Source organism: Herpailurus yagouaroundi, unplaced genomic scaffold (assembly GCF_014898765.1).
Source record: "Herpailurus yagouaroundi ecotype Mexico unplaced genomic scaffold, PumYag 355, whole genome shotgun sequence".
Lineage (NCBI taxonomy): Eukaryota > Metazoa > Chordata > Mammalia > Carnivora > Felidae > Herpailurus > Herpailurus yagouaroundi.
The window spans coordinates 1,482,038-1,503,571 of NW_024412572.1; the positions used below are offsets into that span (position 1 = coordinate 1,482,038).

Genomic DNA, 21,534 nt, shown 5'->3' on the forward strand with positions numbered 1-21,534 from the left:
TCTTTACCTTTGGTTTTTAGCAGTTTGACTATGACCTGCCTAGATGTGCCTTTTGTGTTTTTAATTTTCCATTCTGCTTTGAGTTTACCAAGCTTCTTGGATCTAAAAATGTTTGGGTTTTTTTTTTTTTTCACCAGAGTTGGGAAATTTCCAGCATATTTCTTTGAATACTTTTTTCTGCCCCATTCTTTCCTCTCCTTCTGGTACTCAAGAACACATATAGTAGAGGGGTTTTTTTGTTTTTGTTTTTGTCCCACCAGTCCCTGAGTTTCTGCTCATTTTTAAAAATTTTTTCTTCTGATCTTCAGATTGGATCATTTCTATGTATCTATCTGCAAGGTCATTGACTCTTTCTTCTGCCATCTCCATTCTTCTGTTAAGCCCCTCCAATGATTTTTCTTTAATTTCATAGAGTATTGCATCTTTCAATTCTAAAATTTACATTTGGTTCTTCTGTAAAGTTTCTGTTTCTTTGCTTATGTTTCCTTTTTTTTTTTTTTTTTTTTTTTTTTTGTTCTGTACCATGAGCATATTCCTCTTTGCATCTTTGGGAGCCAAAAGCCTGTGTACTGATTCCAACATCTGGGTCATCCTGGGAAATGCTCTCTGTTGTCCTTTCTCTTGAGTGTGGTTTGTGTTTTCCTGGTTCTTCATATTTGGAGTAATTTTGGATTGTATCCTGGACATGGCGATAATACATTATAAAGACTGTGGATTCTGTGATGTTCTTCCAAAGAGTATTGATTTTTTTTTCAAGTAGGCAGTTAACTTGGCTTAACTCAAACTGCAGACTTTCTTGACACAGGAGAAGTTCAAATTTAAGTTGAATTCTTTCTGTCTTAGCTAGGCTGCCTGGAGTCTGACCCATGCATTCGTTGTTTAGGGATACGAAGGTAGAAATCTCTGAGTCACTTAAGTAGCTGACAACCTGATTATGAGCCAGATGTCACAAAATGAGAGAACAACACATTGTCGAACCAGAAGCTCAGGGAGGTGGTTCAAAGGCTCAGGGCTATAGCCCCACAGCCAGTCCCAACACCTGTGCCCCTAGAGAGAGTAAGGGAAGCAAAAGTGTCTCATGATGACAAAATTAAGAAAATAGTGCTAGCTTTCCCTCAGACATGTTCCCCTCCCCAAGGCTCCTGAGCCCAAGTCGTCAACTCCTGGCATTCTTTCTGTGTCCCTACTCCCAGATGTGAACAAGGGAGCATCCCACATGGCACCAGCCCTGAAGAGCCCCTGTACCTGTGCTAATGCCGTAATTGCTTGGTAGCCACTTCTGCTCCTCCTGCCAGGCTACAACCTGCAGAGCAACATCACTTCTATCTCTCTCTTCCAGCCAGAGAGGGGGCCCCAGTGCAGGAGAGATGGTCCTGAAAGCAGGATGGGGGCATAGCTACCCAATCCCAGCTCCACATGGGCCTGCATCAACCAGCTGCACAGAGAACCATCAGGCCCCTTCTCCAGTCCCACGTCCCTGGAGGCTTTGTCCTCTGACCCCGATGCTCACTGCAGCCACACCACCTATATGGGACCAAGGCAAGCCTTTATAGTCAAAGTGTCAGATTTTTCAAAACAGGGACCACGTCTGGGCTCAAGACTGCTCAAGGCATCAGCTGCAGTGTGGCCACTGCCTCTTCACACTCTTAGCTCCCTGCCTCTTTCCCACCCAGCCTCCACCCAGCACTTGAACCCCTGTCCGTTAGTGGAAATTATCCTGGTTCCCTCAGAACTTGCCTAGTGTTAAAACTGAAAGGCCCCCATCCCAGGAAAGCCCTCAGTCCCAGGCAAGTCTGAACAGTGGGTCATCTGATGTGCCCCGGAGTTTCCTTCTAAGGCTCTTCTCTTCCTCTCCTCCAGATCATCTCAAGAAAGTCTTCTCTGATGGGCTAACCTAGGGACTCTGGTATGTGCCCCTCTTAGAATGGAGTACACGCTTAGGGGCACAGTACAATCCTACCCATCACAGACTATCAAAGAGAATAGGGAATGATGCTCTGAAGGGAAGCGAGGGTGGACTCCCAGCTCTGGCTGCAGCCTTATCTGATTTCTTCCCACCAGATGGGTCATAGACTAGGACCGCTGTTCACTCCTATGGATGTGTCTCTGGCTTCTCAGATGTTCCATGTGATCCTAAGGGTTACTATATAAGAGGGCAGGTGTCAGTGCTCCCAGGAATGGGGAGAAATCCTGGCCAGAGGGGCCTACTCCTCAAAATATGGATATGGGAGATTGTTCCCAGGTGTGGTAGGTGTTGGGTATGGAAGACAGGTAGACTGATACCAGGACTGTGTCTGGAAAATTGTGTATGACTTGGCCATCTCTCTTCTGTCATCCCTTTCAGAACCATGAACCATAGTTCTCCTGAAACTTTCCAACTTGGGAAAGCCAAAGATCCAGAATATACCCTGTTGGGGTCTATAACTTACTACATTTGTGAGGATTCACATTACTGCTTGCAAAGTGGAAGAAACAATGGAGTCTTCTATGAAATGGTGTGTGTGTGTCTACAATGTAGAACCAAATGGAATGTAAGAGTTTCCATACATTCCACATACTTACACCTGGCACATAGCAGACATTCAAGAAATATTGGTTGAATAAATGAACGTGTTTACATGTAAATGTCTCAGGGTCTGAATGGTAAGTTCTTTTTTTTTTTTTTTTTTATGTTTATTTTAAGCAGAAGCAGGGGAGGGACAGAAAGGGAGGGAGAGAGAGAGAATCCCAAGCAGTCTCCATGCTGTCAGCTCAGAGCCCAACGAGGGGTTTGAACTCACGAATCATGAGATCATGACCTGAGCCAAAACCAAAGAGTTGGATGCTTAACCGACTGAGCCACCCAGGCACCCCTGAATGGTAAGTTCTTCTTAGGCCTGATATTCTCCCATCCATATGAAGAATTCCTTCTACAACAATCCCCAAATTCCAGATGAATTATTTCACTGAGTAATCTGTGGGCAAAAGGCTTCAGCCTCAAACCCCCACTCTCCGATGACTGTTTTGGACAGGGCAGCCTATACTGCCCCCGACAGGCAGAATGAAGCACAACACTACTTCACCACATTGGACCTCACTCCAAACACATTGAAAATCTCTTCCATGATCTTTTTTTTTTTTTTCTTTTTTGGGGGCTCCCCCCCACCCCCCCGCCCTTCCTTCCAGCCACTTTGGCAGGGTGGAAATAGAAAAGTCCTTTGGGGGACATTCCCAGCCTCTTTCTCATGATGAGTTCTTAGGGGCTAGTAGACAGACCTCAGAACTTTGGGACAAACCCATCCACAAACACCTTTCAGGCCTGAGTACATTAAGATGACATTTTTTTAAGTATTTAAAAAAAAAAAAGGAAGACTCTGATTTTGGTGGAGAAGGAGAGAGCAGAGATATGTTACTGAGCACATTTCCCACATGTTATTCCAGGAGAGTATCGTGTTGCTCATGAAAGCATGCTGACCGATGCAGTGGGCGTGGAGCTGCCAGAAAGTGTTTCAGGTACCCAGAGCTCAGCCTGGGGTAGTGACCACAGTGACAAGTGACCACAATGACAATGACAAGGGCTGGAGAGAGGAAGGAAGGTCTCATGCAGCATACTGAAGTAGCTGCAAAGCACTTTGCACAAGGATGACAATATAGCTTACTGTCCAAACCAGGACTCCTTTGAAAGAGAAGGAGGGTGCTATTAATAATTACACCAGGACAACCAGCGTAAACTGGGACCGTTCCAACCAAACGGGGACATACGCTCTCCCAATGGGTGACCCTAAAGAGTGTTCTGGAATATTGGATAAAGTTGGTCCACCAAAGCTACAAAGAGAGAGAGAGAGAGTTAATACCCTGGTGGGTAAAGCACTAACAATCTTATTAGGCCTGTCAGACTCACTCAGGTTGCTGATGACCATCGTGGGGAGGTAGGAACACTCTTGCCTCTAAGAATTTCTTAGAGGCAATAAAGTGAATCAGGGCGGGTGAAAACAAGTGCTAAAGTGGCCAGTAATGTTAGGGCTAATAGGTGGTCAGAGACCAAACCAAAAGAACGTCAGAGACAAAGAACACAGTACCCAGCCCGTAAGCCTTATGATCCAGCGGCTGGTTGGGTACCCCTTCCTTCCAGGGCAGATCCCTGGGGGCTCATGCCATGGTCCCCTTCCTCCCAGAAGAGGTCTCTTGGGGCTCATGCCATAGTCCCTCTTATTCATGGGCAGTTGCTGCAGGTCCCAGCTTTACCTGCAGAGGGCAGTAGAAGGCTTCCTCTTCTGTGGCTCCATTTGCCTCCTCCTGCTGCCATTGGCACCAAGTGACCCAATCTGGACGTCCAAGGCCCATCATGCTTCCTGCCCATGGGCCAAGCAGGCCACAGTCAGCTGCCTTACGTACTCTGACATCCAATGAGAAGGCAGGACCTCAGACAGCGGCTGTATCTCAAAATTTCCTCTTCAAGGCCAGGTGGAAGGAAGAGTACAGGCCAGGATCTGAGGAGAAGTCCACGGAGGTGAATTCTACTCACTTCCACCAGAGTCTTCCTTTCTCCACTGTGAGGTGGCATCATGGGGCCTCCACATGGCCATTGCTCTTCTCCCCAGAGCACCCGGTATGGAAAGAAAGGGCACAGAGAGAGACAACCACAGTCTGGGGAGTGATTAACAGAGAACCAGGAGCATAAAGAAATAGAAATAGTCTTTGAAATAGAGAAGCTTTTAAAAGTGAACACCTGGCATCATCCCCACAGAACTTTCCTTCAGCTTCTCCTTCAAGTCAAGTCTGGGTGTTGGTGGATAAGAGGTCTTCTCAATCTCAGAGATATCAAGCCTCAATTTGGGCAAAAACTATCTCCAATATTTTAGCCATTCCTGAGCCAGGTAGTAAGTTGTGTCTACTCTAGAGATTTTTTTTAACAGTCATTCTGGGAATTACTATATTTCCAGTGATCTTCTGTTCCTCCTGCTTCTCCAGGCCACAGCCCTCACTTGGGCCAAACCTTCTCACTTGACCTGGAGTAAGATGGACCTGCCTTCCAATTGTAGATGAAAACCAGAAAGTATTTCATATTCCATTTGTCAACTTTCTCTTTTGTACATTTTAAGCTTCTCAGGCCTGCCTTTTTTACCCTCTAAATACCCTAAAATGAAATTCTGGTGCCTGGTTTTAAAAAGCAAGCCCCACAAATACTAACAAAATAAATCTCGACAAGATGAGGAGACTATATTCCCTCTTATCCTAGAGTTGCAGAAAATCAGACACAATTCTGCCTCATACAGTTGATTCTGATAAGGTGGTAAATCAAGAACATTCAGTCCCACTGGTGTGAAAACATGCAATCCTGTTCTATGTTATATTTATATCATCTTTGGAAGTGTAATTTGTGCAAAGGAATCTTTAAGACATTCAGCTATCAGCGATGATTGCTATATGACCAATACAATGTAATCTATAAATCTTGAAAGTCTGCAACTCTGGTTGGCCGTTGATAACTTATTACTCTGAAAACAATATTTAAATTAACCTCTTCGGTTTTCAAAGGCATAAATACTTGTGAGATTGATGTTTGTTTGTTTGTTTGTTTGTTTGTTTGTTAGACCTTTGGGACTCTCTTGTCCTTTCAAGTATAAAGGTAAAATCCCATTTCTCTGTTTCAATTTCTTTTTCAAAGAGTTTTAGAGTCTGTGACAATTTGACAAGCACCTGGGTGGCTCAGCTGGTTGAGCATCTGACTCATGATTTCGGCTCAGGTCATGACGTTGCAGTTCTTGGGTTCGAGCTCCAAGTTGGGCTCTGTACTGACGGTGTGCGATTCTCTCTCTCTCTACCTCTCTCTCTCTCTCTGAGCCTCTCCACTCATGTTCTCTCTGTCTCTCTCAAAATAAATAAGCTTTAAAAAAACTTTTTTTAAAGATCTGTGATGATGTTTTTTTAATTTTATTTATTTATTTTGAAAGAGAACACAAGCAAGGGAAGGGCAAAGAGAATGGGGGAGACAGAGAATCCCAAGCAGGCTCTGCACTGTTAGCATGGAGCCCGACACGGGGCTCAATCCCACAAACTGTGAGATCATGACCTGAGCTGAAATCAAGAACAGGATGCTTAATCAACTGAGCCACCCAGGTGCCCCAAGGGTCCGTGACCCCTTGAAATAACAAGAAGAATCCTTGCCCAGTAAAGATAGGAATCAGCCTTGTGGGAAGAGGTGGAAAAAGAAACAGGGGGAAGCAGCTTAACCCCAAGTTCAATTAACTTGAGGGGATTTGGAATTTGCGGCCCACAGCACCCCTTCCCTGGGGGTGATATAAGGAAGACAAATGCTCTGACCATGATATTTGGGGGCACCATCTCCACTGCACCCCTATTACTTGGGAGCAATACAGCTTCCCAAGTTCAATAGGAAGTTAGTTGCCTTCGCAAGTCAGAGGCTCCCCAGAAAGGTGGGGTGATGTGAGGCTCAGAGGAGAGGAAGCTGTCAGAGCTAAAGCTTGGTTGGGGGAGGAGGATCAAAGGCCTAGAGAAAGGGAGGAAAGCAGTGGGGGCGAGGGACAAATGAAGGAAGAAGTAACGAGAAGGAGAACACATGACCAGGGACCTGAGTGGTGTGCGTGGGCCCGGAGTAGACGTTCCTTCTGAAATGGGGGTGAGAGGGATTGCCTCCCAAGCTCCCCCTTGGACTGAAGGTGGCAGAGGGATGCTCCAGGAGAGAGGGTAGCCCAGAGGGATGGCGCTCGAGAAGGAGCCTGGTCATGTGGGATGACCCAGGGAGAGCCTGGAAGGAGCTGCTTGTTGCTATCACAGGATTACAAAATATCACAGAGGTATACCATTTTTAGTATGTTTTGTACCTTTAGATTTTTCTCACTCGCTTACTAGATGGCTGTGTTACAGCCCTGTGTGTTTTGTTGCCTGTGTGGGGTAAGGGAAGTATCCTGCAAAAGAAGGAGAAGCAGGAAAAGTCAGGTCCCCAAGACTGGTAGCAGAAAAGCACTTGGCAAGGTGATAGTGGGGCTGGAAGAAGGGGAATTTGAGGGTTAATGTGGAACGGGGAGAGAAGAAGCTGGCTAAGGGACCTTCTACCCACAGAGTCAAGTTTCAAGCGCACGGGTAGGCGGCGTGTTAGCCATCAGGGACGGTGAGCCAAGTAGCCACAGTCCCTGCCTTAATGGAGCTAGTAGCTGGCCCAGTGCACGGCTTGGGAGTGTCCCTAAGGGTTTCTGGAGAGCGTCTGGAAAGCAGAGTGGACCAAGAGCACTGGAGTGGGTGAGGAACCATTCTCGGCATACGGCAGCCTTTGCGGCTAGCAGAATGGAGGGGAAAGGGTAAGTCCAACTATTTGACAAAAGCATCATGTTAGTTATAACTCTGAGCCCCAGAAGTGTGCGGGCGTGCCTAGACGGGGCACACACACACAGAGGTGTGCCCTCCACGGGGCTGGAGTCCACGCCCAGCACGGGACCCTGTGCCGGTGCTGCAGATTCACCCCACATCTGCCTGCCACCCCCCAACCCCTCCGCTTTGGGATCACAGCGGGGCTGCTCTGAGCTGTTTTTGAGGGCGGCAGGGCTCTCCACTGGGCAGCCCTCCCTGGTCAGAGGGAGTTGTGTCCTCCGCATACTGGCCGTCCACATACCTGCCTCCTTTGAGGACAGGAACATTGGCCTCCACAAGGGCCTCCCGCCCCCCACCAAGCCATGGGTGAGTGTCCCTCCTGGAGGCGCAGGGAGGGCGGGCTCTGCCGCCAGCCATGGCCTCTGGCGTCTGTCGAAAGAAGCGTGAGTCTGGGCCTGACCCCAGACCTGCCCCAGCATGACCCCACTGGACAAGCAGCTCCCAGGGGTTGTGGGCAGAATTCAAAAGACAACCTCAGCAAGTGCCCCCACCCATCCTGGATGAGGAGAGAGGAGGAAGGAGTAGCTCCAGTTCATGGGTCACAAACTTTCATTTCTACAAGACGCAGTCTGGTAACATAAATGAGTGGAAAAATCAGGCAGGGAGACATATGGCCATTAAAGGTGACAGCCCTAACTCAGAGGGAGCGACCCTACCGTGTGATACATGCATGAGGCAAAAATTAGTTTTAAGTAGTACACAAGACTCAAGAGTCAGCACCTTCCCCAGCCCCCGCTGTCTTCTGAGGGCAAATGTGGTTTTGGAGAGGTCTTTCCTCTAAATCCTGGTGGGCAAACTATTCCCGAATCAGACAGCAGGTGGCGCGCAACTCAGAGAATTGAAAAAAGAACTGCAGCGAATTACTTAACTCATTTCCAGTAACTTCTCCCTCCTCCCCCACAAGGCCTTCCCCAGCCCCACCTCCTGTTCCCCGGCGTGGGCCAAGCCTCCCAGATGTCCAGTTCCAGATGCCTGGTCTCAGAGTGGGGAAATTACCTCTGGAGAAGCCCCCACTCCACAAGCTGCCAAGGCAAGATGTGAGTGTGCCCTTGAAGAGGCCTGGAAGAAAGGGAAGTGGCCCTGGGGCGGGGGAGGGGGAGGTAGACCCAGGGACACACACACACACACACACACACACACACACACACAGCCAATTAATGCCCAGGGAGCTGGAATTTGCCTGTAGCCTCTAGCAGCCTTCCCCAGCCTTCCTGTCCGAGCCAGGAAACTAACATCTAACATATTGAAATGTCCCTCCCTCCTACCACCATTGCTCCCTCAGATCCCGGGGGGGGGGGGGGCCCGGGGGCGGTGAAATTTGCTGAAGCAGGGAGCAGCCCCCTACTTTGATTGAGACTCGCCAGGGAGATGAGCAATGGTAGAAAACTCACAGTCCAAGCTCAGGCTGGCTAGGAGGCTCAGGGTGAGGAGGGACGATGAGGGAGTGGCCAGCAGGTGCCGGGGCCCCAAGGACTGAGGCCACAGCTCTGTGGCCACATGTTGCTCTCACCCACGCACAGGTGGTGGCTACTCCTCTGGGGAGTCCTCCAGGCTTGCCCCACACAGGGCTCCGTGCTCTTGGCCCAGCAGCTACCCCAGCAGCTGACATCCCCCGGGTATCCAGAGCCATATGTCAAAGGCCAAGAGAACAGCAGTGACATCGAGGCTCCAGAGGGCTTCGCCGTGAGACTTGTCTTCCAGGACTTTGACCTGGAGCCGTCCCGGGACTGCGGGCAGGACTCTGTCACAGTGAGCTGTGGTGGGGGTCCTGGAGGGACTCTGGGGAGGAAGGCTCCTGGCCTGGAGCCCAGAGGCAGGGGGATGTGGCTGTGCCCTGAATGGCAAAAGATGGCTGACGAGTCCAAGTCAGGGGCTCAGGCAGCTTACCTGGGAGGCCAGGATCTGCCCCAGGGCACAGCCTTCAACCAGCGACCCTGTCCCTGCCCGCGTTACCGTGTGGGCCCCACAGAGCAAAAGAGCAAAAAAGACTTCCCTGCCTTTGGAAGTCGTACAGAGGGACACACAAGTACTGCCAAACCCTGGAGTAAAAGAGCGGGGACTCACATAGCAGTCGTTAAAGATCCATCGAGTATTGGTGGAGCGGAGGCTCTGTCAGATCAGGAGGCTGGGCGTAAATAATCACAAAAGACCAGGTGACGGTTCAAGTTGCAGAATAAGAACACTCTAGAAACGGCCCCTTATCTTGTCTCTTGGGTTAAATTTTATTCCTATCGAAATAATACCGTGCACATAGTTCTTTTTTTTTTTTTTTTAATTTTTTTTTTCAACGTTTATTTATTTTTGGGACAGAGAGAGACAGAGCATGAACAGGGGAGGGGCAGAGAGAGGGAGACATAGAATCGGAAACAGGCTCCAGGCTCCGAGCCATCAGCCCAGAGCCTGACGCGGGGCTCGAACTCACGGACCGCGAGATCGTGACCTGGCTGAAGCCGGTCGCTTAACCGACTGCGCCACCCAGGCGCCCCCATAGTTCTTTTTAAAAATGAGTATAGTCCAAGGCTGATCAGGGAAACAGCGTCTCCAGCCTTCTTCCCAGCCCCACTGCCCCTCCCCGGGAAGCACCTACAGTTCATGTAGCTGCTCCGTCTGGCATTTACGCCCATATGTATAAATAGCATGCTTATTATGTTACTTTTTTGCATCTGATCACTTAATATCTATAGAAGATGAGGACTCTATTTACCTCTCTTAGACCTTCCACATGTCCCCACCCCCGTCATCCATCCCTGTCAACCACCATTAGCATTTCTAGTTAACTCTGTACTCATTATTTGCATTCTCTTGACTTTAAAACATTCACTTCAGGGATGCCTGGGTGGCTCAGTCAGTTAAGCATCCGACTTCAGCTCAGGTCATGATCTCATAGTTCATGAGTTTGAGCCCCACGTAGGGCTCTGTGCTGACATCTCGGAGCCTGGAGCCTGCTTCAGATTCTGTGTCTCCCTCTCTCTCTGCCCCTCCCCTGCTCCTGCTCTAACTCTCTCTCTCTCTCTCTCTCTCTCTCTCTCTCAAAAATAAAGAAAACATTAAAACAATTAAAATATTCACTTCTGAGCATATGGTGTACCATAATTCTATGTCCTTGTTTCTCCAACTTTTGGGTCTCCCAGGAGTCGGTAACCACATGGACTTTTAGGGGTTTTCTGTTTGTTTTTGATTTGATTTTTAGTTCTGTCTGTAACTAATCTCCCCAGACTCTTAGCCAGGACAGTAAATATCCTCTCTATATAATCGACACAATCAACCACACATCTCAATCTCTAGTCCTCCTTTGTACTGGTGACATCCCCCTGAAGAGCTCTTGGTGATTTATCTCCTCAGTCTGAGTCCCCTGCTGTCTAGAGCCTCAGGCAATCTGGGAGTTCCCTACCCTTCCTTCTGGGCATTTCCTTTACGTGTCCTGTGTTGGAACTGAATCCCGTATCATTCTCTTCTTGGTATGGTACCGCATTTGGGGGGAGAACATTCTGCTCCAGAAAGAGCAAGAGAAAATAACTTGTAAAGGATCGTACATACCCTGAATGTCCCAGCTCTACCCTCACCATTGATGGACAATTGATTTGGGTTGCTTGCTGGGTTGGAAGTCATTTCCCCTCAGAATTTGGATGATACTGTCTACTTGCTCTAGTGTTGTTAGGCTGGTACAATTATGATTCCTGGTCCTTAGTTCTTTCTCTCCAGAACTTTTGGAACATTTTCCTTATAGCCAATTTTCTAAATTTTCATTCTGATGAGCCTTGATATGAGTCTTTTTCTACTCATTGTACAGGGTTTTTTTAACCTAGAGACTTTTTATTATTTTTATTTGTGTTTGTTCACTTTATTTATTTAGTTAGTTTCAGGGGTGGCGGGAAAGGGCAGAGGGACAGAGAGAACCTTAAGCAGGCTTCATGCCCAGCATGGAACCCAACACGGAGCCCAATGCAGGACTTGATCTCACAACCGTGAGTTCATGACCTGAGCCAAAATCAAGAGTCAGTCACTTAACCGACTGAGCCACCCAGACACCCCTAATGTAGGGACTTTTTTTTCCTTTTTAAATGTTTATTTATTTTTGAGAGAGAGACAGAGACAGAGTATGAACGAGGGAGGGGCAGAGAAAAGGGAGACACAGAATCCAAAGGAGGCTCCAGGCTCTGAGCTGTCAGCACAGAGCCTAATGCGGAGCTCGAACTCACAAACCATGAGATCATGACCTGAGCTGAAGTCGGATACTTGTCTGAGCTACCCAGGCGCCCTCTAACGTAGAGACTTTTTAAATCTAATCCTTCAATTCTGGGAATGTTCTTGGTTTTTTGGTTTTTTTTTTTTTTTTTACTGAAGTATAGTTGTCATACAATGTTATCTTAGTTTCAATTGTACAAAATATTGAATACACAATTCTGTACATTGCTCGGTGCTTACCCCAATAAGTGTAGTCACCATCTGTCACCATACAATGTTATTATAATATTATTGATTATTGATTACATTCCTTATGCTGTACTTTTCTTCTCCATCACTTAATCATTTTTTAAAGTTTTTACTTAAATTCCAGTCAACATGCATTGTAATATTAGTTTCAGGTGTACAATATAGTGATTCAACACTCAACATACAACACCCTGTGCTCATCACGACAAGTGCCCTCCTTAACCCCCATCACCTATCTCCCCACCCACCAGTCATGTATTATTTGTTAAATAAGTTCCAGATGTCTGCTTTCTGTATTTTCTCTTTCTGGAACTCCTGTGATTGAGTTGTTGTAGATTCTGGACTGATTCTCTCGTTTTGTTAATCCATTCTGTTCTGTTTTCCGTCTCTTTTTCTTTTTTGTTCCACTTTCTGGGAGATCTCTTCATTTTAAATAACATTTTAATCAATTTTTTTCTGCTAACATATTTTTTCACGTCTAAAAGGTCATTCTTCAAAACGTGCCTTTTTATAGAATACTGTTCTTGTCTCATTGAGGCCATATCTACTCCTTTCCCTCTACGGGGATTATTTTTAAAGGTTTCTTCTGTTCCTCGTATTATCTCTGCTCCACCCAAGTTCCCTTTTATTGTTCACTTGTTTTGGTCTCTGTTTTTTGTGTTCGAAACCATCCTATAATGTCTGATAATCCTTGGCTGTCCATTCATATTTAAGGGTGAAATACTTGGCTGGCACTGGATTCTCTGTGTGGGTAGCTAAAACTTGTGCAGTGACAGGTTCGGAAATAGAGTTATCAACACGGTGACCTCTTTGTGCTATTGGGCGCCTCCCAGATATTAGCTCGCAGAAGTATTTTCCTTGGGGACAGCCGACCTCAGATCAGAATCCTCTGGCCTCCTGCTCAGGGTTGCTGACATTCTGGCAAACAAGCAGAGAAGGGAATCTCATTGTTTGACACGTGGACTTCCACCTAATCCCTCTGCTCTCAGTCGTGGTTCTCACCTCCTCCGTCAAGTGTGCTGGCGGACCCCAAGTCCAGGCTGTCTGGCTCACGCTCAGGTCATCTGCCAGGATGAGCCAGAGGAGTTGCCCGGATGCACAGGGTGGGCAAAGGGATCCAGAGTTCTGAGGTCTCCCCACGTAGGCTTTCCATCAGCCCTTCCTTCGTCCTCATCCTCAGGGGCTCCTGGTTACCCCAGTTTCTGGAACCTCCCTGGGTTGTGTGATGAGAATCTGCCCGCTCTGTGTTGGCTTCTATCCTTGCAGACTCATTGCCATGGTCCATCTCCATTCTATCTTCCAAAGTGTGGACAGCTCTCATCCGCTGTCACGTCGTCCTCTCTCTTTTTTGTCCTTGCTCGCGTAATACCATTTTATCCCTTTGCTGTCACGTCGGTGGGATTTGAGGTGGGAGAGGAGATAAATGCGTGTGTGTAGTGCTTCAGATTTAACTGGCAGTCGGGACTATACTTTCTTCAATTCAGCCTTTGTCCGTTGAGCACCTACCGTGAGCCCTGCTCTTCTCAGTCACGGACAGTTGTGATCTTGGCCTGACTCTTCCCTTGTCAATGAGGGACTTTAAGCTCAGGAATAGGACTCTTCCCTCCTCTCTGCGTCTGGAGCAAAGCACACAGACACCTCAAATGCAGAATTCAACACCCTGTAGTTCAGTTCCGTTTTTACTTGTTGGTGTACTCAGCCAGCCTGTGGGCTCCTCGGTAGCAGAACTGTGTGTTTGTATCTATACCCCCCCCCAACACCTAGCATGGTGTTCTATTGCCTAGCACATAGAACATAGCCAATAACTTTTTATTAAAGGAATAAATGAGGGGCACCTGGGTGGCTCGGTTGAGCGTCCAACTCTAGATTTCAGCTCAGGTCATGATCTCACGGTTCATGAGACCGAGTCCCTCATCGGGCTCCACGCTGTCAGCGTGGAGCCTGCTTGGGATTCTCTCTCTCTTCCTCTCTCTGTCCCTCCCCAGCTCATGTTCTTTCTTTCAAAGTAAATAAATAACCTTTAAAAAATAAATAAAGGACTAAACGAAAGAATGAGTGGAACCCAAGCCTCTGTAGAACATACAACAAAATGAATTTTGAACGAGCAGGTGGCTCCGCGTGCAGATGCTGACAGCTATCGTAGGGCGTGATGTTGTCCTGGCTAGAAGAGGCCTTACAGGCCATTTTATAGGAGGTCTCGCTTTATAGGAGGAAACTGAGAGCTGGGGTAGTTAAGAAAACACCCCTCCCCCCCGCCATGTCACACAGGAAGTCGGGGCAAAGTCTGGAATTTAACACAAGTCTGATGACTCGCAGCCGGGTGTTCATTCTACGTTGCTAGTTAGACTCTTAAGTGACTTTAGTTAGCCAACAGCTCGTAAGGTAGGGGAAGAACAAAACTGGAGCATTTAACAACCAAGTATATCAGTAAAGGACCGTTTTCTAGGGTAAAATGCTTCTTCCCCAAGAGGTAGTTCTCTGAAATAGGGAGATTAGTTTTGTTGATGTTCTAAGGAAGCAAAAGCATTGGGACAAAATTTTTCTTTGTGCCAACTTCCACCCAGCTGCTGTGACCATGAAGAGACGGGCTGGATGGGGTCTTGAGGGAATTCGAGATTCGGAGAGAATGAGGAAGCAGAGAGCTAGCAAGAACCCAGAGTATGTATGTCAACATGAAGGTTCAGAAATCAAATGAGCTGACCAGTGAGCGGTGCACCCAGAACAGAGATTAGGCACGAAGCATGGGCGGGGAGGACTCCTTCCAAGGTGCCCTTCCTTGGATTGGGGAACCCACAGGAAGGGATTTGAGCCGGGGGGAGGCAGCCAGAAGGGGCAGAAACAGAGACAGCCTGCTCAAAGAACATATTAAGCAACAATAGCCCATGTACACACACCGTGTCCATAGATTTCACACCGTGTCAGTGGCCACAGTTAAGTTTATGGAGTATAGGCGGAGGAACATTTCAAAAGAAGAAGAACAGGAAGGCGAGGAACCCAAGGGGCTCAGTCTTTGCAAAGGGTCTTTGCCTCACAGACGTTGGTCCTAGGAAGTTACTCGAACTGGAAGGTGATGGGAGTGGAGGAGGCGGGATGGGAAGGACTTACATCTGTATATTTGTTGATTCAAGGCTGTGGCGCTCTATGTACCATTTGGAGCGTCAGAGAGTCAGTGGTGAGCAAAATAGATGTAATTCCTGCCTTCTTAGAATTGAGAATCCAGTGGACTGTTTGGAGAAACCCTGGGGTTCCCAAGGAGCTTCTTGAAAGGAGGTGACTATGGTGGGCTTTGAGGTAATTATGGTAGGCGAAAGAAATGTGCGAGGTATCTGGTCATGGATGAAAGAAACCTGGGCGTCAGTAATGCAACAGAAAGCTACTTGAGGAAATCTCCCCGAGGGACAGCTTCTGGGCCCCAGAGGTGGGCAGACCTTCTAGAATCTACGCCCAGGACGTGACCCTGTGGTGCAGATTCACCCCACACCTGCCTGCCCACCCTCCCCTTCCAGATCACAGCCAGTGGGATGGATCCGAACCGGTTCTGTGGGCAGCAGGGCTCCCCGCTGGGCAGCCCCCCTGGTCAGAGGGAGTTTGTGTCCCCAGGGAATCGATTGCGGCTGACTTTCCGAGCACCCGCCTCCTCTCAGGACAGGACTACTGGCCTCCACAGGGGCTTCCTGGCCCTCTACCAAGCTGTGGGTGAGTGTCTGTCCCGGGGGTGCAGCCTCTGCCCACAGCCATGGCCCCTAGTATCCTGAAGTGACATGTGGAAGCTTGAGTGACTACTGAGGCAGGGACCAGTGATCCCTCCCGGCCCCACCTGTGCCCCAATTCAAAGAGCAGCCGCTGCTCGGTTCCAGCACTCCTTTCCATGCAGACTTCTAGGCCAAATGCATACAGATCATCTCATCCTTCAAACGAAGCCAAAAATTCCAGATTTTTAAAAAATGTTTATTTATTATGGAGAGACAGAGAGAGACAGAGCACGAGCAGGGGAGGGGCAGAGACAGGAGGAGACACAGAATCTGAAGCAAGCTCCAGGCTCCGAGCTGTCAGCACAGAGCCTGACGTGGGGCTCAAACTCACAAATTGTGAGGTCGTGACCCGAGCCAAAGTCGGACGCTTAACCGACTGAGTCACCCAGCCACCCCCAAAATTCCAGATTTTTAAGTGAAATTCTGGATTTTCAAATGGTAACTCGGATTTTTTTGGAAAGATACTGCTAGCACATGGTAATTTTTTTAAATAACATAATATGGTGAATAAAAATAATGTAATACGGTAATAATATAAGAAGTAAGTCTTCCTCTGATCTCTGGCCCTTAGTCCCTGGCTACCCTGTCCAGAAACAACCCTGTTGTCCACTTCCTGGTATCTTTCCAAAGACATCTATGCCATTCAATTATACATATTCTTATAGGGAAGGAAAGGATTGCCTGATGAAACGTCTTTTTTTTTTTTTTATTTAAAAAAAATTTTTTTTCAACGTTTTTTATTTATTTTTGGGACAGAGAGAGACAGAGCATGAACGGGGGAGGGGCAGAGAGAGAGGGAGACACAGAATCGGAAACAGGCTCCAGGCCCTGAGCCATCAGCCCAGAGCCCGACGCGGGGCTCGAACTCACGGACCGCGAGATCGTGACCTGGCCGAAGTCGGACGCTTAACCGACTGCGCCACCCAGGTGCCCCTGATGAAACGTCTTAAATGTAGTATTTTTCACACAATAATATGTCTTAAAGATCATCCCATGTACATGTGGTTAGCATTGCCTAATTCTTTTGAATGACCACACAATATTCCTTTGATTGATGCATGCAATGGATTTAACCAGCCCTCCACTGATACTTTGCTGCCACAAACATTGCTGCTAAGGGTATCCTTCCTTGTTTATACACCTTGAGCACGTGTATGAAGGTGAATTCTTAGAAGTGTACATGTTAGGTGAAAAAAAACGCTTGCAATTTAAATCTTGGTGTTGCTAAATTTCCCTCCCAAGAAGTCTTGCTCCTATATACTGACCAGCCATGTCTGAAACTACCGGTTTCCCTATACCCTATTTATCATGGTTATTTTCAAAATTTATCATTGTTTATGTTCATTTCTTTTTGAGAGAGACACATAGACCACGATCGGGGAGCGGGAGGGGCAGACAGGGGGAGACGCAGAATCCGAAGCAGGCTCCAGGCTCTGAGCTGTCAGCACAGAGCCCGACGCGGGGCTCGAACTCACGGACCGCGAGATCGTGACCTGAGCCGAAGTCGGACACTCAACCGACGGAGCCACCCAGGCGCCCCATTTCGGTTGTTCTAAACAAAAGATTGTGCAAGTCAGACTAAAATATGGCCGTGGGTCAGAATCGGTCCCGGGGTTGCCAGCTCTAGGTCCTTACGACCACTGTTTTCCTACAGGGGTGAACCACAGTCGGCCCAGTGGGGGCTCTGAGGCCATCAGCATAGCTGAAGACAACCCCTCCAAGATCCAGAACCACTGCCAGGAGCCCTACTATCAGGCAGTGCCGGCAGGTAAGCCCCCGCCTGCTGGGGAACTGGCTCCTACTTGCCTCACTCCCACCAAGAGGCCTGAGGCCTTCTGGGCGCCCGCCACCCCCACCTCCCAAGTCTGAGCCTGTTTCTTTGCCTCCTGTCTTTCCACTCCTCAGGGGCACTCCCCTGCACAACCCAGGGCCTCTGGAAGGAGACACAGGATAGGGAGGAGCTTCCTCGCTGTGAACCTGGTGAGTAGTGACCTGCCAGCGCCCCTCCGGTGGCCACTTCCCAAAGAAGTCTCAGCTGCACATGGGGCCTGTGGGAGCAGGACACGGAGGTTTAAGCCTTGGGGTAGAAAGGGAGAGATAAAGGCAGAAGTACAGGGGGAAAGGGGAACCAGGAGGGCCCAGAGAAGGAGAGGCAAGGATCTTGTCTCTTTTTCTTCAGGATCAAGAGATAACTGAGAAAGGAGGGGTGGCCGTGTGGCTCAGTCAGCTGGGCGTTCGACTTCGGCTCAGGTCCTGATCTCATGGCTCGTGGGTTCGAGCCCCGTGTCAGGCTCTGTGCGGACAGCGCAGAGCCTGGAGCCTGCTTCAGATGCTGTGTCTCCCTCTCTGTCTGCCCCTCCCCGACTCATGCTCTGACTCTCTCTCTCTCTCTCTCTCTCAAAAATAAAGAAAACATTAAACAAAATTAACGACAACAACAAAAGAGATAACTGAGAAAGGAAAAGCAGGAAGGAAGTTCATCAAATGGGACAGTACAGGAGAAGAGAGGTCCGCAGAGTGGAAATAAGGGACACCTGTCTCTTGGGATGGTCTGCTTGAAGCATACATAGACAGGCTCTCTGTCCCCAAAATATCTCCCTACCTAGATGTCACAGTGCCAGAAAGTCCACCATTTTTTTCAAAAGATTCTTTATTAAGATACAACTTATGTAACATAAGATTCACCACCTTCATCGTTTAAAAATTTCCAATGCAATCATTTTTAATACGCTTGCAAGCTCGTGCCACCATTCCCACTAGTTCCAGAACATTTCCATCACCCCAAAAGGAAACCCCGTACCTCCATCTACCCTTCCCCGTCCCGTGGCAACCACTAATCTACTCTCTGTCTCCATGGATTTGCCTGTTCTGAACGTTTTCTATAATGGGAATCCTACAGTATGTGGCCTTTTGCGTCTGGCTTCTTTTACTTAGCGTCACGTTTTCAAGGGTCACCCATGTGGGAACAGGTATCGGGATTCCATTCCTCTTGGTGGCTGAATGGGAGTCCGTTGTCGTGGGGATGCCCTGCCTTTTGCTCACCCATGCATCACGTGAAAGACATTTGGGCTGTTTCCACATTTTGCCCTTTATGGATCGTGCTGCTATGAGCCTTCGTGGGCACGTTTCTGTGTGAACATATGCTTTCTGTTCCCTTGGGTCTATCCCTGTGAGTGGAATTGCTAGGTCCCATCATACTTGTATGTTTAACTTTCTGAGGACTTGCCAGACCGTGTTCTGCTGTGGCTGCCTCATTTTACACGCCCACCAGCAAATACAAGGGTTCAAGTTCACCGTTTTTGAAACCCACTTTTTTGAGTCCAAAGCATTGCCTTTCTAACCCTGTCGGAACAAACTTCTCAGGTACCACTCCTGACCCTCAGAAGGCTCTCGGGCCAGCCTGAGCACTGTTTTGGGGGGTGGGTGGGAGGGCCGGTAGTAGTGGAAGATGTTAAAAATGAAGGAAGGTCGGGACGCCTGGCTGGTTCAGTCGGTTAAGGATCCGATTTTGGTTCAGGTCATGATCTCACAGTTCGTGAGTTGGAGTCCCACATCAGGCTCTGTGCTGTGACAGCTCAGAGCCTGGAGCCTGCATCGGACTCCGTGCGTCCCTCTCTCTTTCCCCTTTCCCCGCTTGCACTCTCTCAAAAACTAAATAAACATAAAAATTTTTTTAAAAATGAAAGAAGAATATGCTAACTAATTTGGATGTAAATTAAAAATATATATAATTAAGTATTATGTTGAAAATAAATAAATAAAAATTACAAAAAAAAAACTGAAAAAAAAATAAAATAAAAAAATGAAGGAAGGGCACAGAAAACAAAGACAACAGACGCTGAGGACAACCTCGGCTTGCTGCATGATTGTGCTCAGGCTGGCCCCACCAAGAGTCTAGAGAAGTGGCTTTAAAATAGCTGAGGGACTTGTTGGGAAAAGCACTGGGTGTTGTATGGAAACCAATTTGACAATAAATTATATTTTTAAAATTTTTTTTAAAAAATAGCTGAGGAATGGGTGAAAGCAGTGAAGGGGATCAAGAGTACAGTTCACCCTGATGAGCACTGAGTAATGTGTAGAGTTGTTGGATCACTATATTGTACACGTGAAAGTAATTACACTGGAATTAAAATTTTTAATCCCATTATTTTTTTATTTTATTTTTTTTTAGCGTTTATTTATTTTTGAGACAGAGAGCGACAGAGCATGAATGGGGGAGGGTCAGAGAGAGAGAGGGAGACACAGAATCTGAAACAGGCTCCAGGTTCTGAGCTGTCAGCACAGAGCCCGACGCGGGGCTTGAACTCACGAACTGCGAGATCATGACCTGAGCCGAAGTCAGACGCTTAACCGACTGAGCCACCCAGGTGCCCCTTTAATCCCATTATTCAGGTAAAATAAATAAGTGATATTTTTTTGAGAGAGAGAGACCAGGGGAGAGGGGCAGAGGGAGAGAGAGAATCCTACACAGGTTCCACACTGAGCGTGGAGCCCGACACGGGGCTCAATCCCATGACTCTGGGATCATGACCTGAGCCAAAATCAAGACTGGGATGCTCATCACCCCAAGAGTGATTTTTTTTTTTTTTTTTGTAAGTATCTGTGGAGACAGGAGAGAGAGCACTTCACAGAAGCAGGTCTTTCACAAGTGTATCTTTTTTTTTTTTAACGTTTATTTATTTTTTGAGAGACAGAGAGAGACAGAGCATGAGCAGGGGAGGGGCAGAGAGAGGGAGACACAGAATCCGAAACAGGCTCCAAGCTCTGAGCTGTCAGCACAGAGCCCAACATGGGGCTCGAACTCACGAACAGTGAGATCCTGACCTGAGCTGAAGTCAGACGGCTTAACCCACTGAGCCACCCAGGCGCCCCGTTCAACAAATGTATCCTGATGCAGCTGCTGATGTCACCCGTACCCCTCTTCTCTTCCAGTCTGTGGCCGGCCACTCACCCCCATCGCCCAGAACCAGGAGGCCCTCGGTTCCTCCAAAGCCAAGTTGGGCAACTTCCCCTGGCAAGCTTTCACCAGTATCTACGGCCGTGGAGGGGGGGCCCTGCTGGGCGACAGGTGGATCCTCACCGCCGCCCACACCATCTATCCCAAGGACAGCGTCTTTCCCTGGAAGAACCGGAGGGTGGATGTCTTCCTGGGCCACACAAGCCTAGACGAGATGCTGCGGCTGGGAAGTCACCCTGTGCGCCGTGTGGTCGTGCACCCCGACTACCGCCAGAACGAGTCCCACGACTTCAACGGGGACATTGCCCTCCTGGAGCTCCAACACAGCGTCCCCCTCGGGCCCAGCCTCCTCCCGGTCTGTCTGCCCGACAGTGAGACCCTCTACCGCAGCGGCGTGTTGGGCTATGTCAGTGGGTTCGGCGTGGAGAGGGGCTGGTTAACCACCGAGCTGAAGTACTCCAGGCTTCCCGTCGCCCCGAGGGCGGCCTGCCAGGCCTGGCTCCAAGAGAAGCAGAGGTCTGAGGTGTTTTCGGACAACATGTTCTGCGCTGGGGATGAGATGAGGCACCAGAGCGTCTGCCAGGGGGACAGTGGTGGCGTCTACGTGGTATGGGATGAGCGCGCCCATCACTGGGTGGCCACGGGCATCGTATCCTGGGGCGTCGGGTGCGGCAAGGGCTATGGCTTCTACACCAAAGTGCTCAACTACCTGGACTGGATCAAAGGAGTGATGGGGGGGAAGGACTGACCCTGGGGGCGCTTGAGCAGTGACCCTCAACTCTGGAGGCCCCCACCCCGAAAGGAGAGGGCTGGGAGCTCGGACTGGGCTCGGGGACGGGGATGGGGGCAGAGAATCTCTATTCGAGCTCCTGCTGCCCTATCCCTCATGCGACAGAACTCCTCCTCCTTCCCGAGGCCCCCTCCTCCTCATCCTCTCCCTTCCTTCCAGTTTGCGAGTTTGTGCTCCGCCCAAGGAATCCCTGTACATCTCAGCCGGTTGCCTTTAAACTTCATCTTCTGGGC

At 48.6% G+C, this 21,534-nt stretch overlaps 1 protein-coding gene across 2 annotated transcripts; it reads left to right on the forward strand.

Annotated features, from left to right (window-relative positions):
* The first annotated feature begins 8,248 nt into the window (after nucleotides 1-8,248).
* Nucleotides 8,249-21,533, forward strand: C1RL (complement C1r subcomponent like). Of its 2 annotated transcripts, XM_040462645.1 has the most exons (6): nucleotides 8,249-8,405; nucleotides 8,889-9,117; nucleotides 15,309-15,498; nucleotides 17,209-17,322; nucleotides 17,460-17,534; nucleotides 20,487-21,533. In XM_040462645.1, exons 1-6 carry the CDS (start codon nucleotides 8,323-8,325, stop codon nucleotides 21,257-21,259), a joined length of 1,464 nt encoding a protein of 487 aa, XP_040318579.1. In that variant the 5' UTR covers nucleotides 8,249-8,322; the 3' UTR covers nucleotides 21,260-21,533. The 2 variants fall into 2 exon arrangements, with proteins under 2 accessions (XP_040318579.1, XP_040318580.1); XM_040462646.1 differs by lacking the exon at nucleotides 15,309-15,498 and having other exon boundaries at nucleotides 8,889-9,127.
* The last annotated feature ends 1 nt before the right edge of the window (nucleotide 21,534 follows it).

Coding starts and splice junctions, on each gene's coding strand:
- C1RL (XM_040462645.1), top strand. CDS start 8,323: ATGTCCAGTTCCAGATGCCTGGTCTCAGAGTGGGGAAATTACCTCTGG. Junction 9,118..15,308: donor GCGGGCAGGACTCTGTCACA/GTGAGCTGTGGT, acceptor CTCCCCTTCCAG/ATCACAGCCAGTGGGATGGA. Junction 15,499..17,208: donor GGCCCTCTACCAAGCTGTGG/GTGAGTGTCTGT, acceptor GTTTTCCTACAG/GGGTGAACCACAGTCGGCCC.